Consider the following 13,234-nt stretch of genomic DNA (forward strand, 5'->3'; position numbering starts at 1 on the left):
GATCCTTGTTGACATTACTTAAACAAGTTTTGATGGGAAAATACAAGTATGTTGTAATATGTTAATATGTATCAATTTACATATTACTGTTGTAGCCCATGCTGAGTAGGCTATTACTAGAAATCTAAAGGTCAATGAAATGACGCATTTTTTCCTATATATTCAAAATACATAAAAAAAAGTTATTCAACAGGTTGTGTTAAATAGGCCTACACATTAATTTATTATGTTTTTAATTTCTAAATTTAATTATATATATATATATATATATATATATATATATATATATATATATATATATATATATATATATATATATATATATATGTATGTATGTATGTATATATGTATGTATAGTATAGTATAGTATATTATAGTATAGTATAGTATAGTATAGTATAGTCAAAGTTGTCTGTTGGTATTCAGTCCAAGGTGGTCGGTCCATGTGTCTTTTGGTCATATGATTTTCTACTTAAAAAGAAATAAAGACATATAAACGATATAAAAAAAACCCCGAAACTAAAAAAAAAAAAACGAAACTTTAGCTAGATTTTTTTGTAATTTTGTTTATGGGTAAAAATGAGATTATGCTTTAATATTTGTTTTGAATGTGAAAACGCCCCTTTCATCCTTTCTGTACTGCACCGATACGGGGCAACCGCGAGCTCAGTTCATTTTCAACAAGATAGAAGCAGCAGGCGAGCCGAGTTTATTATTCCTGCGGATTATTATATATATTATTATTATTATATATATTATTATATTATTATATTATCTCATATATATATATATATATATATATATATATATATATATATATATATATATATATATATATATATATATATATATATATATGTATGTATAGGCTGTTATCTTGTAAGCGCCTCTAGCAAAGAATCCGCAGGAATAATAAACTCGGCTCACTTGCTGCTTCTATCTTGTCGAAAATGAACTGAGCTCGCGGATACATCCTATCTCTTCATAACAAAAAAAACAAAAGACCAAAAGATACATTCAAAACAAATATTAAAGCATAATCTCATTTTTGACCCATGATTTCCGTTTCTTAAAACGAAAATCAAACCGTTTCTCATTTCTCTTTATTTCTTTTTAAGTAGAACATCAAAGGACCAAAATATTGACGTGTAAATTGTCGTTCATACAATTTCGATAAATAACACAAAGTTATTTTTATTTAAAAACAAATGATCACACCATTTCTCATATTTGGGTCACCTTACCACGTTAGCAACAGTGATTTAACGTAATTTAAAGCCACAAGAGGCGTACCGTGTACGTGTGTCCTCATAGGTCAAGAATCCCCCCTGTACAGGAAAGTGGGACGATCCAGTCAAGTTCTCACTTGACTTCATTCAAGGTTCATTCAGTTCAGTTCAGACTAGAAGCTCATTGTTGATTGAATCCCACTATCCCACTGAATGAAATCAAATGCACATGTCAACGAATATTTAAGCGCTGCGAAACTTCCTCAAGCTCTAGAATTATGAACACGGAAGGTGTTTCCAAGCGCACGCACAAAACGTGAGGAGGCGCGATGGATGCAAAGGACAGAGAGCGGCAGCGGACACGGAACGCTTGCAAAAGAACCGAAAGCGCCAGTGTCCTGCGCTCGCTCAGCGTCGACAACATAAATGATAATGAGGCAATGGCAGGCGACTCGGACCTGGTTAAACATGGCAGTCTTGAACAGCGACTCCTCGCACCGAGATACAGCTTGCTCCGTGAAGTTGGCAGGGGCAGTTATGGCGTTGTGTACGAAGCCGTTGCCCGTAAATCAGGTGCGAGAGTGGCGGTGAAGAAGCTGCGCTGTGACGCGCCTGAGAACGTGGAGCTGGCGCTGGCGGAGTTTTGGGCTTTGACCAGTCTGGAGAAACGCCATGAGAATGTGGTGCAGCTGGAGGAGTGTGTGCTCCAAAGGAACGGGATGGCCCAGAAAATGAGCCATGGCAATAAGCGTTCAAAGCAGTATTTGAGGTTGGTCGAGACCTCATTGAAAGGTGAGATGTTTTTATTCAAGCCCTGGCATTTTTCTGGAAGGTCAGCGGTGGGAGAATGCTTTGTCACGAGCTCAAACAGTGGCTTTTGTTTGTGACAGTTCACGCATTTGGTAGCAATACCATATTAGCCATTTAAAGTCTAAGCAATGTCCATTTTTATTAGTTTTTCCATTGTAATCTGAAACAAAACGGTGAAGACTCCATTGTTTGGAAGTGAGTAATGTGGCGTTTCACTGATGACACCGGACGTCGATATTGCGCATGTCTATGTTCTACATTAAGATTGTTTACATTTTATGTCAAAATGTGGCAACTGTCGGTCAGATTTGCCATCCCCCACCCTCCTCCACCCTCCTCTCGGTTATGAAACTCTGAGGTTTGAGGTGGGGGAGGTGCTGTGCTGGGGTCAAACCTTCTCCACACCCGCTATACCAAGTTATAACAATGAAGGAAGTGTTTCCTTACATGACAACTGTGTAAATTATCTTTAATAATTAAAGGTGAAAAAGAGAGACAATGGTGATTTAGTACAGACATTCGAGGCCAATTTGATGTCATTCATCTTAATGTCTTCTTTGTGTGACTGCTTTAACATGCGGATCTTCTGAATTATGAGGGGTTTTTTTTTTACTGTATGATATTTAAAGTGTTGCTAAAAGCATTTGCTTAAAAGCTTTTGGTCTGGTCTATATTTAGTGTAAATGGAAGTGAAATTAGTGTTCAGCTTTTATATGGGTGATATGTTATGAATGAATGATTTTAAGTGTTTCAAACACCTAATCTCTGGTGGGAACACAAGACAGTAGTGACAAAGTCTCTGGTTATGTGGAAATAACTGAAAAAGTCTTTTCAATCATGTGAGCAACCATGTCATGTGATGACAAAGTTAATAAAAACAGTAATGGCAAATCAACTTAAACTTAGCCCTTGCATAGCATGAACACAAAACCAACATCATACATTCAGGCCAAAATGCATTAGCATAAAGTTTAAAACCACTGGAATTAGAGCCAGTTAAAACCTAAACAAGAGTGCAATTCTAGGAGTGTATGAAAATGAAACTGCTTTATTGCATATTTAAATGATTTTCAAGCAATTTCCTTGATGTTAAAGTATTTTTCATAGTGTGAATAAAAACATCAACTTGATAAAGTCTTTAGACTGTTTTGTGGTGTTATGGTAATAACCTGTGACATTCAAAGTATGTGCTATATTTACAGCAGATGTGCAGATTCACATAGTGCTTGCTCAAAAAGAAAAAACTGGGAAAGTGATAAAAATAACGCCCATGAAAGCACAGGACCATGCTTATTAATCAGACTAAGGCATTTTGGCTTGTGTCAGGGGAAACAAGCCGCTGATTGTTGTTCTTATGGGAGCTAGTCCAGTCCTGTGAGAAGAAAACTCAACAGTTCAAACTGGTTCCACAGCAATCCAGCCTCTGAAACTGATGACAAAGCAATTCTTCTTTTAACTCTTTTCATTGCATTAACTGCTCGTTTTATCTGGTGCACTCATTCTCTCACCTTTTAAAACGTTTACTTGCTATAGCACACAAATATATGTTATGTGGAATGTTTTCCTATAGTTTTCGCTCCCATGCTGATGTTTTTCTCTCTTTTCCTAAACAGAAGGTTGGGGTGTGACATAATGAAGGGCCAAACCCTTTTTTAAAAAAAGACTTTAGTTTACCTCATAGTCCCTTTAAGGCAAGTTGGTACACTTGACAGCCATTTGTAAGCTATTTCCAGGCATGCATGTACAGCTCATGTTTACTTGAATGAGGAAAGACCAAAACCTATGTAACAGTAGCATATTTCAAATCAGCAATGAAATTTGACAACAGAGGATTCATAAATGGTGCTAATGTGCATGCATTCTATGGTAAACAAATTAATTTAAACTTCAAATCAGGATTTCCATTGCTGTAAATGACGATTGGTACTTTTAACTGTAAGGCAAAACTAAAGCTGCCATATTATGTGGTACAATTTATCTACAAATAGACCTTCTCTGCCTTATACAGTCTCTGGTTTACATTATAGCCGTGATTTAATACTTGCTATTAGTCAGAGGCAACTGATTGTTAGTGGAAAGGACATTCTCATTTTATTGAGCGCTTTATTTCATCAGTATTTTTGGTCTGTTTTTCCATATAGACTGACTTGTAGGAGTGCGCTAGCATATCATCGAAATCAAAGCCAAAAATCATACACTAAAACCCACAAATCTCTAATTTGATTTCATGCTGCCTTTAAACATCATAAATAATCTAACTAGGTTAAGTTAAGGTCATTAAGCATCAACTGGTAGTTTAAACCATAGTATTTCTGTTGAAGGTGAAGTCATGTAAGAATTTTATTAGACAACAACAGTGTTGAGTAGGTTCTGCGAAAGTTGCATTATAATCCTTACTTTTGAAATCATGGTTGTTGTTTATTAAAGTTTCATACCAATGCAAATATCTCCTAAACATTCAAATTTAAGTATATTCATGTCTGCATCTTTTGTGTGTGTGTGTTCTTTTAGGTGAGCGTGTATTGTCGTGTCCTGATGAGCCCTGCTACCTGTGGTTTGTTATGGAGTTTTGCGAGTTAGGGGATCTGAATCAGTTCATCTTGTCGCGACGGCCTGATCCCCGAACCAATGCCAGTTTCATGATGCAGCTGAGTAGTGCTGTGGCGTTCCTGCATGAAAACAACATTGTTCACAGAGACCTTAAACCAGATAATATCCTCATCTCAGAGCGTTCTGGTGCACCTGTGTTGAAAGTGGCAGATTTCGGACTGAGCAAAGTGTGTGCTGGTCTGAGTGCCGGAGTACGAGACTCGGAGGAGGGACAGGACAAAATCAAGAACAGTGTTAACATCAACAAGTTCTGGCTCTCATCGGCATGCGGCTCGGACTTTTACATGGCACCGGAGGTTTGGGAAGGACATTACACAGCCAAAGCAGACATTTTTGCTGTAGGCATTATCATCTGGGCCATGATAGAGAGAATCACATTCATTGACGCCGAGTCGAAACGGGAGCTTCTCGGGACGTATGTGCGGCAAGGTTCTGACATCGTCCCGGTTGGAGAGGCGCTGTTGGAGAACCCAAAGATGGTGTTGAGTATTCCCCAGCGCAGGCGCTCGCACATGCCTGAGGCACTCCGGAAACTTTTGCAGGACATGCTGGCCGTCAATCCTCAGGACCGACCAGACGCACTAGAACTGCACAGCAGGATGGGACAGGTCACTTGCGCAGCGTGAACTCTGATCTGAATGCACACACAGGTAAGCCTTTGCCAGTGTAGTTTCCATAAATGTTGTTTTTGTGTGAAGACTCATGTGTCCAGTGGCAGTAATCGCAGCCGGTAACAGATAATCGCAGAAATGCTGTGAATTCTTATGTTATCTCTTTAAGGACAAATCCATTTGCAGTATAAATTTGACAGCCGATAGAAAATTTGTATTCATTTGTCCTCCTGCTTGCAATTAATTTCTTTGTTCTCATTACCATTTACTTGCTTATTACATTTGACTTATTTTGTCTAGTAATAGTTTTTGCTGTGATATTGAAATTTGTATTAAGAATTGTGAAGTTTCAATGGGATTTTATTACAATACCTTTCTCCTCAGCCTGGCACAAATGGCTCGATTAGTTCCAGGTTTGATGAAGGCCCGCCTTCCAAAATACGAATTATGTTGTGATTGGTTAGCTGTTCCAGTGCGTTGTGATTGGCGAACAGCTTAGGCGGTGTTTTAGTACTGCCACGCCCCTTGCCGAAGCAGCAAGTTCTGTCTGCTCCGGTATAGTTAAGGATGGCATCAATTAGGGTTTGGCGATGTCTACAAAATTGGCATCGGACGATGTCTACAGTGAAACATCACGATGGATGAAGACATCGGGGGGAGGAGTTAGGGGATGTGCCCGAAGCGTGAATGCGTAGGCTATTCAGAAAGACAAGGGAAACACGTAACAATTGCTAACGGTTGCCTGTTGCATTACAGTACATAAAATTTCACTTACCATATAAACAGAGAAAGGAGAGATGACTGAGGATGATGGTGAATGATTTGCAGATCCTCAGCACCACTGACAAACATCGAATCTTGTAAAATTTGTGGCAAGTACTTCTGCTCCAGAGTACAAACAGAGTACGTGCAATCGCGAATCTCGAAAGTGAAACTAAAAAGCGATCGTGCATTCAAAAGCAGTTTCAATGCTAGGAATAATAGTGGCTCCCTGATGCCTGCAATTATATACAGAATAATTAACCAATGATATAACTGCGAGAGAACGTATTGAAATATGTATTTTCCTCTCATCTAAAAATTAATCCCCCGAACACGTTCTGTTGTCATTTTGTTTCCGAACACGGTATTGGGTTGCAGCAGAATGCGGGCAGGGGATCACAATGTCGGCTCAACATCGCAATGTCCATCAGCTATCGGCGATGGACGATGGCATTGTCTATCGGCCCAACCCTAGCGTCAATATTGGCATATCAATTTGAGCTGGATTCAGACCCCAGAAATATTGAGCAAGAGGAACGTGCAGAACCTTTGCACGTACAGATATTGCCAGACATATTAGAGTGATAACATTCTTATTGTTGGTGTTTTTTTTTTTTTTTTTTTTTGGCTAAATCACATTTTAGATACGATGTCAAAACTGCTTAAAAATAACTGCATTTACTATGTACAGATAAGTGCAATGGTAATATGTATTATGTTTATTGTTCTTTAATTCTAACATTAGAACATGAATTGCAGTGAAACCATTATACAGTTGAATTTATTTATACCATAGTCTGATAATTGAAGTGTAAATTCTGCAGATTGCATCATTGTCCAGTATTGTACTGTCAGCAATTTATAAAACGTTTTCATAACTGTAACATACATGTGTACATACATAATTATTCAGCTGCATGTGTAATAACTGCATTAAAATGCCCAGCGAGGTAGAAAATATCTGCTGCAAGAAAATTCAAAAGGCATAGGGGTGAAAAAAAAAAAGTGTTTCTTCAACATGGCAAAAACTTGACGCTACAGTAGCACTTCTTTGTCGTCGTAGTCTTGTCTGATGCATTCAGCCAAATGTTCTAAGCACTCAACCATTCGAATTTCCGTAGGCGGGAATTTATTTTGAATGAAACATTCTAATGGGCCGCTTTGTGACATCATAAAACCCGGAAAACAATGCTGTAGTCCAAACGAACCGTTCGTTGTAGTTCTTGAAAGGGTTTTTTTTTTTTTATCACATTATTGCTAGTGTCTATTTTGACCATATCAGTTTCACAGTGGTTTTGACAGCTCTGCTAGGACTCTATCAGGATGTGATTTGTTTAATGAGATGACTTTCAGAGAGCTTCTGTTTCGCATGCTATAACAGCCTCTTTTGTTTTTAAAAGTGCATGCTGGGATAGCTGTTATACAACCGCACCCATTCACCACCACCCCTCCTTTAACACTCTCCATCCCTTCTTCTCTCTCTATTTTCCATACTCTTTGCCCTGGGGGACAATGCTCATCATGCAGACCAGGTGACTGGAAGTTCTTCCTAGTCCTGAAATGGAAAGATTTTTTTGTTTTTTTTTTTTGTTTTAAAATGCCACACACAACTGACAGTTCCTTGCAAGGACCAGTTTAGTCTAAAAGTATTACAGCATTAGGGTGCATAATGTACTGTCACAGTTTCAGTTATTAACCAAAATTAAAGTTTTTTTTTTTTTTTTTTTTATAAATGTTAATATTTAATATAGGTATCGATATAGAACATTTAATGAAAAAAAAAAAGAAAATTGTCATCAATTACTCACCCTCATGTTATTCCAAATCCATATGACTTTAAATCACAAATTAGGATATTTTTAATGTAAACTGAGAGATTTCTGTCCCTCCATTGAAAGTTCAGGTGACCAAAACGTAAAAGAGTAAAATTGAGTGGTTTAATTCAAGTCTTGTGAAGAGAAATGATTGCTTTATATGATGAACAGGTTTAATTTAGGCTTTTATTCACAAAGATACATAGAGCAAATTAAACACGGAAACTCATGCGTGTGTCCCATGCTATAGCAAACCTCTTATGTGTATGTGCTGCATGAAAACAATGCTATTATGATCTTTTTGAATCTTCTAAGTTTTGGTTACCTGGACTTTCAATGGAGATACAGAATCTTCTCAGATTCCATTCAAAAGTTAGTGTTTCGTTGAGAAACGAAAGTCTTATGGGTTTAAAACAACATGAGGGTGAGTAAACGATAACAGAATTTTGATTTTAGGTGAAATATCCCTTTAGGAGAATGATCTTTCAACATTTGACCTAGTATTTTAAATTGTTCAAAAACACTAAGAATTTAATGTGACAGCTTAAAAAGGCAATCTTAAGCAAATCTCAAAATGAATGTTTTTCTAACAGTGAAATAAATGTTGTAATGACCAACTCATGCTGTAGCATTGATTCATTTTAGTTTTTAGTGTTTTAATTTTCATTAATTTAGGAAAATAGTACATTATTTAATATTGCATTCCTAAAATCAATGTTTTCTTTTTGAATATTGGATTAGTTCAGCAGAGCATTTAAAGTGATGTATTTTAGGGCTGAATGTCAATCACTAAAATTGTATTTGTGTGCTCAAAAAGAGTATGAATGCATATGAAAGGGCTCATGAGTTCCCCAGCCATTATGAGGACATTACAGCTGTCTGCTACTCCAGTCGTCTTTGTTCACCATCCCCCTCTCCTTCTCTTTCTGCTGCTACTTTCAGACAGGAAAAGAAAACTGCATGGAGCCTCTTGGTTAATTTGCTCTCTTTCTGGTCTGTATTTGTGGGACGTGAGAGAGGGTGGGTTTGCACCCGAAACAGCATGTGTGGTGTAGTTTGAGTGACTGCAGCGGGGCGTTTAGTAGCTCTTCCTGACTCAGCACATAGTTTGAGCTGCAGGATATGAGGAGGGGTGAGCTCTTTATACTTTATGCAGCTGAGATCAAGCGGATAGACAGATAATAGATAGCCTGCAAAGATTTGTCTATTTTAGATGGTTTTTAATGCTTGTAAATCTGATTACTTATCAAGCAATCTGAGATTTGGACCCATTTAAGTCATGCATTATGCAACAGCACCAGCCATCATGACATCATTTCAGCCTGTCATTCAACCTCTTTTCTTTTCAATTTGTATGTCTAGTGCTGTTTTCTGTCTTCCCATGATCAGTGGAAAATGTATTATATTGGCTATTAATTGCATTTTTAGTGGTTTATGGTAAAAGTCTGTGTAAAATGTGTGACTATTTCAGGTACTAATCCCCATGTCTTGTATTTTTTATTCTGTTTCAGGTTTTCCCTTTCCATAACAGACCAGAAGGGACAGTGTGGCTTGGAAAACTGTGAATCTTCCATTGCTGATTTAATGTGAAGAGTACAAAGTACTCAACTTCAACACCAATACAAAGTTTGCCACAAAGAGATTTTCAACTGACCGTTCACTTTTTTGTTTACAGTAGTAATTTAAACAAATCATTCATTAAGCCCAGAAATGTTCAGTCTAAATCAATCATCAATTATGTCACTAAGAGTGAAGTATAGCTAAAAACGATGTTATGATGCAGTAAGTACAATCAAGCTAAAACAAGCAAGCTCTTTATTAGTCTTACTGAGGGACTGGGACTTTAAAATTCTGTTCTCAGAGCCTCTCTGCTCGCTCATCTTCTCAAAACAATCATTTGCCATAAAAACAGACAAAAAGAAAAGTATTTCAGTTATTCTATTCAGTTTTATGAGTAGTGAAGCCTTCAGCTTTAGTAAGCTAGAAATTCACAATTTATTTTTTATTTTTATTTTTTGGGGAAAAGGAAATCCAAATACAAACAATTGTCACAAACCATGTCATTACCATAGTCTTACACTTAGGTCTTACTTAAGTTAAACGTACAACTCCACAAAACTGTCACAACAAAATAGCTGAAATCACGAGAATTAAAGACCAACTTTTAGAATTTGGTTTTCATTTGCCATTAAAATGCTCATGATCTTAAGCCTAAACCCAATATTGAGATATTTTGTTCTCCTTGAATGCAGATTTATCCTGGTGCCTTGAAGTCTAGTGATATAAGTGAGATTTCTTGTAGGGTTTTGTTTTGTTTTACAGCTTTATCTTTTAAACATGCAGTATGTTTTGCAAGCTTTTAATATTTAAACACTTTACATATTAGGCATGTGCAGTTTAACCATTTAGGTGCTTGCTTGTACATCGTGTGAGAAGTTTTTCTTTGGCCAAAAATTGATTAATTCTGGTGCCCCATTTACAATGATGCTGTCACTTATGAAAAAAAACGTGTGAACAACCCTTCTACATGGACACGCACACTTCTACAGTTTCACAGTTTAGTTGTTTTGGAATCTGGTAGATTAAAATATGGATTTGATTATGATTAAAGGGAGCAGTTAAAGACTGTGTGAGTTTTATTTGTGTTTTATATAAGAAATACTACTTATGCATTTCCAGTATAGAACAGATGATTATTATTATTTTTTTTTTTTGATTTGTCAAAAATCCAATATTTCTTTTTTGTTAACAACTACTTGATGTTCTCAAAAACAGGATGGGAGCTCAGTGTACTATTGCTCTTTTTCATCTATAACCTGAATGCTTCATAGAGAAGAAATTGGTGTGGTTTTGCCTGACAGTTTGTGTGTGCTTAGTTCTACCTCAGCACTCTTGTGTTTTAGTATCTAATTCACTAAATTAACTAACAGTGCTTTCTGTTTTTTGGTGAGGCTAGTAATAAATGTTTTTCAGATGGAATTATTTATTTATTTTTTGTTGTTTTTTTGAATAATAAATCTATAGTGTCAAGCTTTTTTTAGTACTTTTAACTTCTTTTATTCCCTTTTCTCTGTTTGTGACTGTTTTATTGCTGTCTGCTGTGGAAGAAACTTGAGGTGAGATCTTTTTTTTTTTTCTGTTTTAGATTAAATCAGCCTCAGGTTCAAGGTATTTTGTGATATTCTGGACTGTGTGGTTTTTCACGTGGGAACAAAAAGTGTTCTGTTACTTTTTATATGTTCATTTATGTTTTCATTTTGTCAGCTAATCCTATTTGGTTTTATTGGGAACATTCTTTCTGATTCTTTTAAATCCACATTTTTCCCGAATAGCAATTTAAATGATTGTGTCTTTAACAAGGGTCAGTTAATCCTGGAAAAAGTTGGTAAATGTTTTTGCATTTGCTTTTTTGTCCTTTTAATTATGGCTCTTTCAGTTTGAATGTTTCCGAGATCATAAACCCAGAGAAATTTGTCTTAGCAGTCATACGGACCACAGTATTAGACTGCACTTGCACTGAGGAGAGTGAACCGAGTTTAACAGAAGCTCACATATTGTTCTATAATCTCTTTTACTCAAATTCTATTTTTCTTTGTATTCCTTGTGCTCCAACTTTGACTGTACAGCGCACACTATGCAACCTCTCCTTTTCTGACACTGTATGATGCTGCTCTGCTCAGACCTTGGCAATTTGTTGCTTCGTTGTGCTCATTTTAAGACTTTTTTTAATGGAGCACTTTCTGCTTTTTGTGTTCCTTTGTGTAGAGCACACCAGAGCTGTTGGACGCTTCACTCACTCGGGTGTCATCCCTTATTGTTTTGTTTTTGTTCAATAAACCATGTAAAACCATAACCTATATGTGTTTTCAATGTTTGTTACACTAAAGAAATATTGTTACAGAAACCGTTTTCATAATTACAAAGAAATGGCAAGTAACACATTAAATTAAATGTGACATTTTGAAGTAGAAAGTCATGTCACTGTGACCAGACTTTAGTTTGATTACCACAGTTCGACTACTAAATACTCTTTTTGATTTTTGTTGTTGTATACCCCAAACAGCCACACTACACTAATCAGTTCAGACAAGATAAATCCCCTCTTAAAACAAAGTGATCACCCTCCATAGACTGCTGTTATCCACTGAATTAGGCAGCCGTGCGGGAGAGGTATTGTTCTCATACACCAGCACCCAAACACCTGCCTGGGTTTATAACCTGACTCTATCAGTTCTGCCAATTTAGGACCTAACCTTGTGTCAGATCTCACAATTAAAGCCATTGCCATGGTCATGAATAATGCTGTGTATATCAGCTGCACCAGAGAAGGAAATGATGTCTAATTGCTACATATTTAAGCTGGGAATAAGGTGGTGGACAGAAAGAGTCTTGAAAAGCGAGGAGACATGGGGGATGGGAATGTGCAGTCTATGGTGATGGTGTGTACTGGGGGAGGGTCTTTCCCCTTCTGTAGGATAAAATTGTATGACGGAGTAATCTTTGTACTCACTGACCCTGAGGATGGAGGGAAACAGCTTTGTAATCAGGCCATTACATAACACAGTATGTGCATCTTAGAAAGACAATGTGGGGTTGTACTTTTCCAGGTTTTTAGGCATCATTCATACATTTCAGGGACTGTTGAATAACATTTTCTTTGATAGTTTTGATCTGCATAGTTTTAGTGGTCACACTATGAGCTTTTCTGAAAGCTTGCAGTAGAATGCAGCATCATGAGTGATGCGTCACTGGATTTAGGTCACTCTAAATGGAGCATAAGTGCGTCAGAGTCAGACAAAAAGGCTCGGTCATTAACTGGACGGATACTGTTTCAGAGATGAGCATTTTGACAATAATCTGAATTATTATATGCTTGTGAGTTTTGTCCACATGCAATCACAGAACAAGATTCCACTTTATGTTGTTTCTAGTTGAAGTAGACTCTGCACCTAACATTTTTGTTTTAACTCTTGAAAGTCTATGATGAAACATATTTCAATCAAACAACTGACTAAAGGCGGGCCTACTTACTAACTTCAGATTTCTAAATAGCAACATTAAATATTTTCTGGGATATGAATGAACACAAACTCTGATTTAGGCTTCAGGCAGAGAATGATTTATGTGTGCTATTTATGAGAGCTGTAAGCCTCATGGAAACATAAAGGAGTGGTGAAACCAGCTGTGCACAGTGAAATATCTGATACACCGCCCTGAGTCATCACCTCTCTGTCGCAGATCTTGAAAGCTTCTACGTAGAGGGAACAGATCATCTAATTAGCAAATGGAAACTGTACACTGTACTGTACTGTTAAATCAGATCTTAAATACAACCAAACATACAGCCAGTGAATAATTAGAGAGAGTGCACAAGAGAGTAAAAATGTGCGATTTGTCA

The 13,234-nt window shown here is 36.9% G+C and overlaps 1 protein-coding gene across 1 annotated transcript; it reads left to right on the forward strand.

The window, feature by feature from the left end:
• Positions 1-1,321: 1,321 nt before the first annotated feature.
• LOC109080780 (serine/threonine-protein kinase 35-like) lies at positions 1,322-11,689 on the forward strand. Its single transcript, XM_042726150.1, has 3 exons — positions 1,322-2,021; positions 4,551-5,299; positions 9,348-11,689. The coding sequence occupies exons 1-2, from the start codon at positions 1,559-1,561 to the stop codon at positions 5,273-5,275; spliced, it is 1,188 nt and encodes a 395-aa protein (XP_042582084.1). The 5' UTR covers positions 1,322-1,558; the 3' UTR covers positions 5,276-5,299; positions 9,348-11,689.
• Positions 11,690-13,234: the final 1,545 nt, after the last annotated feature.

Source organism: Cyprinus carpio, chromosome B6 (genome assembly GCF_018340385.1).
Source record: "Cyprinus carpio isolate SPL01 chromosome B6, ASM1834038v1, whole genome shotgun sequence".
NCBI lineage: Eukaryota > Metazoa > Chordata > Actinopteri > Cypriniformes > Cyprinidae > Cyprinus > Cyprinus carpio.

Excerpts from the sequence above, each read along its gene's own strand:
- LOC109080780 (XM_042726150.1), top strand. The coding sequence starts at position 1,559 with ATGGATGCAAAGGACAGAGAGCGGCAGCGGACACGGAACGCTTGCAAA. Across the intron at positions 2,022-4,550 it reads GGTCGAGACCTCATTGAAAG|GTGAGCGTGTATTGTCGTGT; the intron begins GTGAGATGTTTT and ends GTGTTCTTTTAG.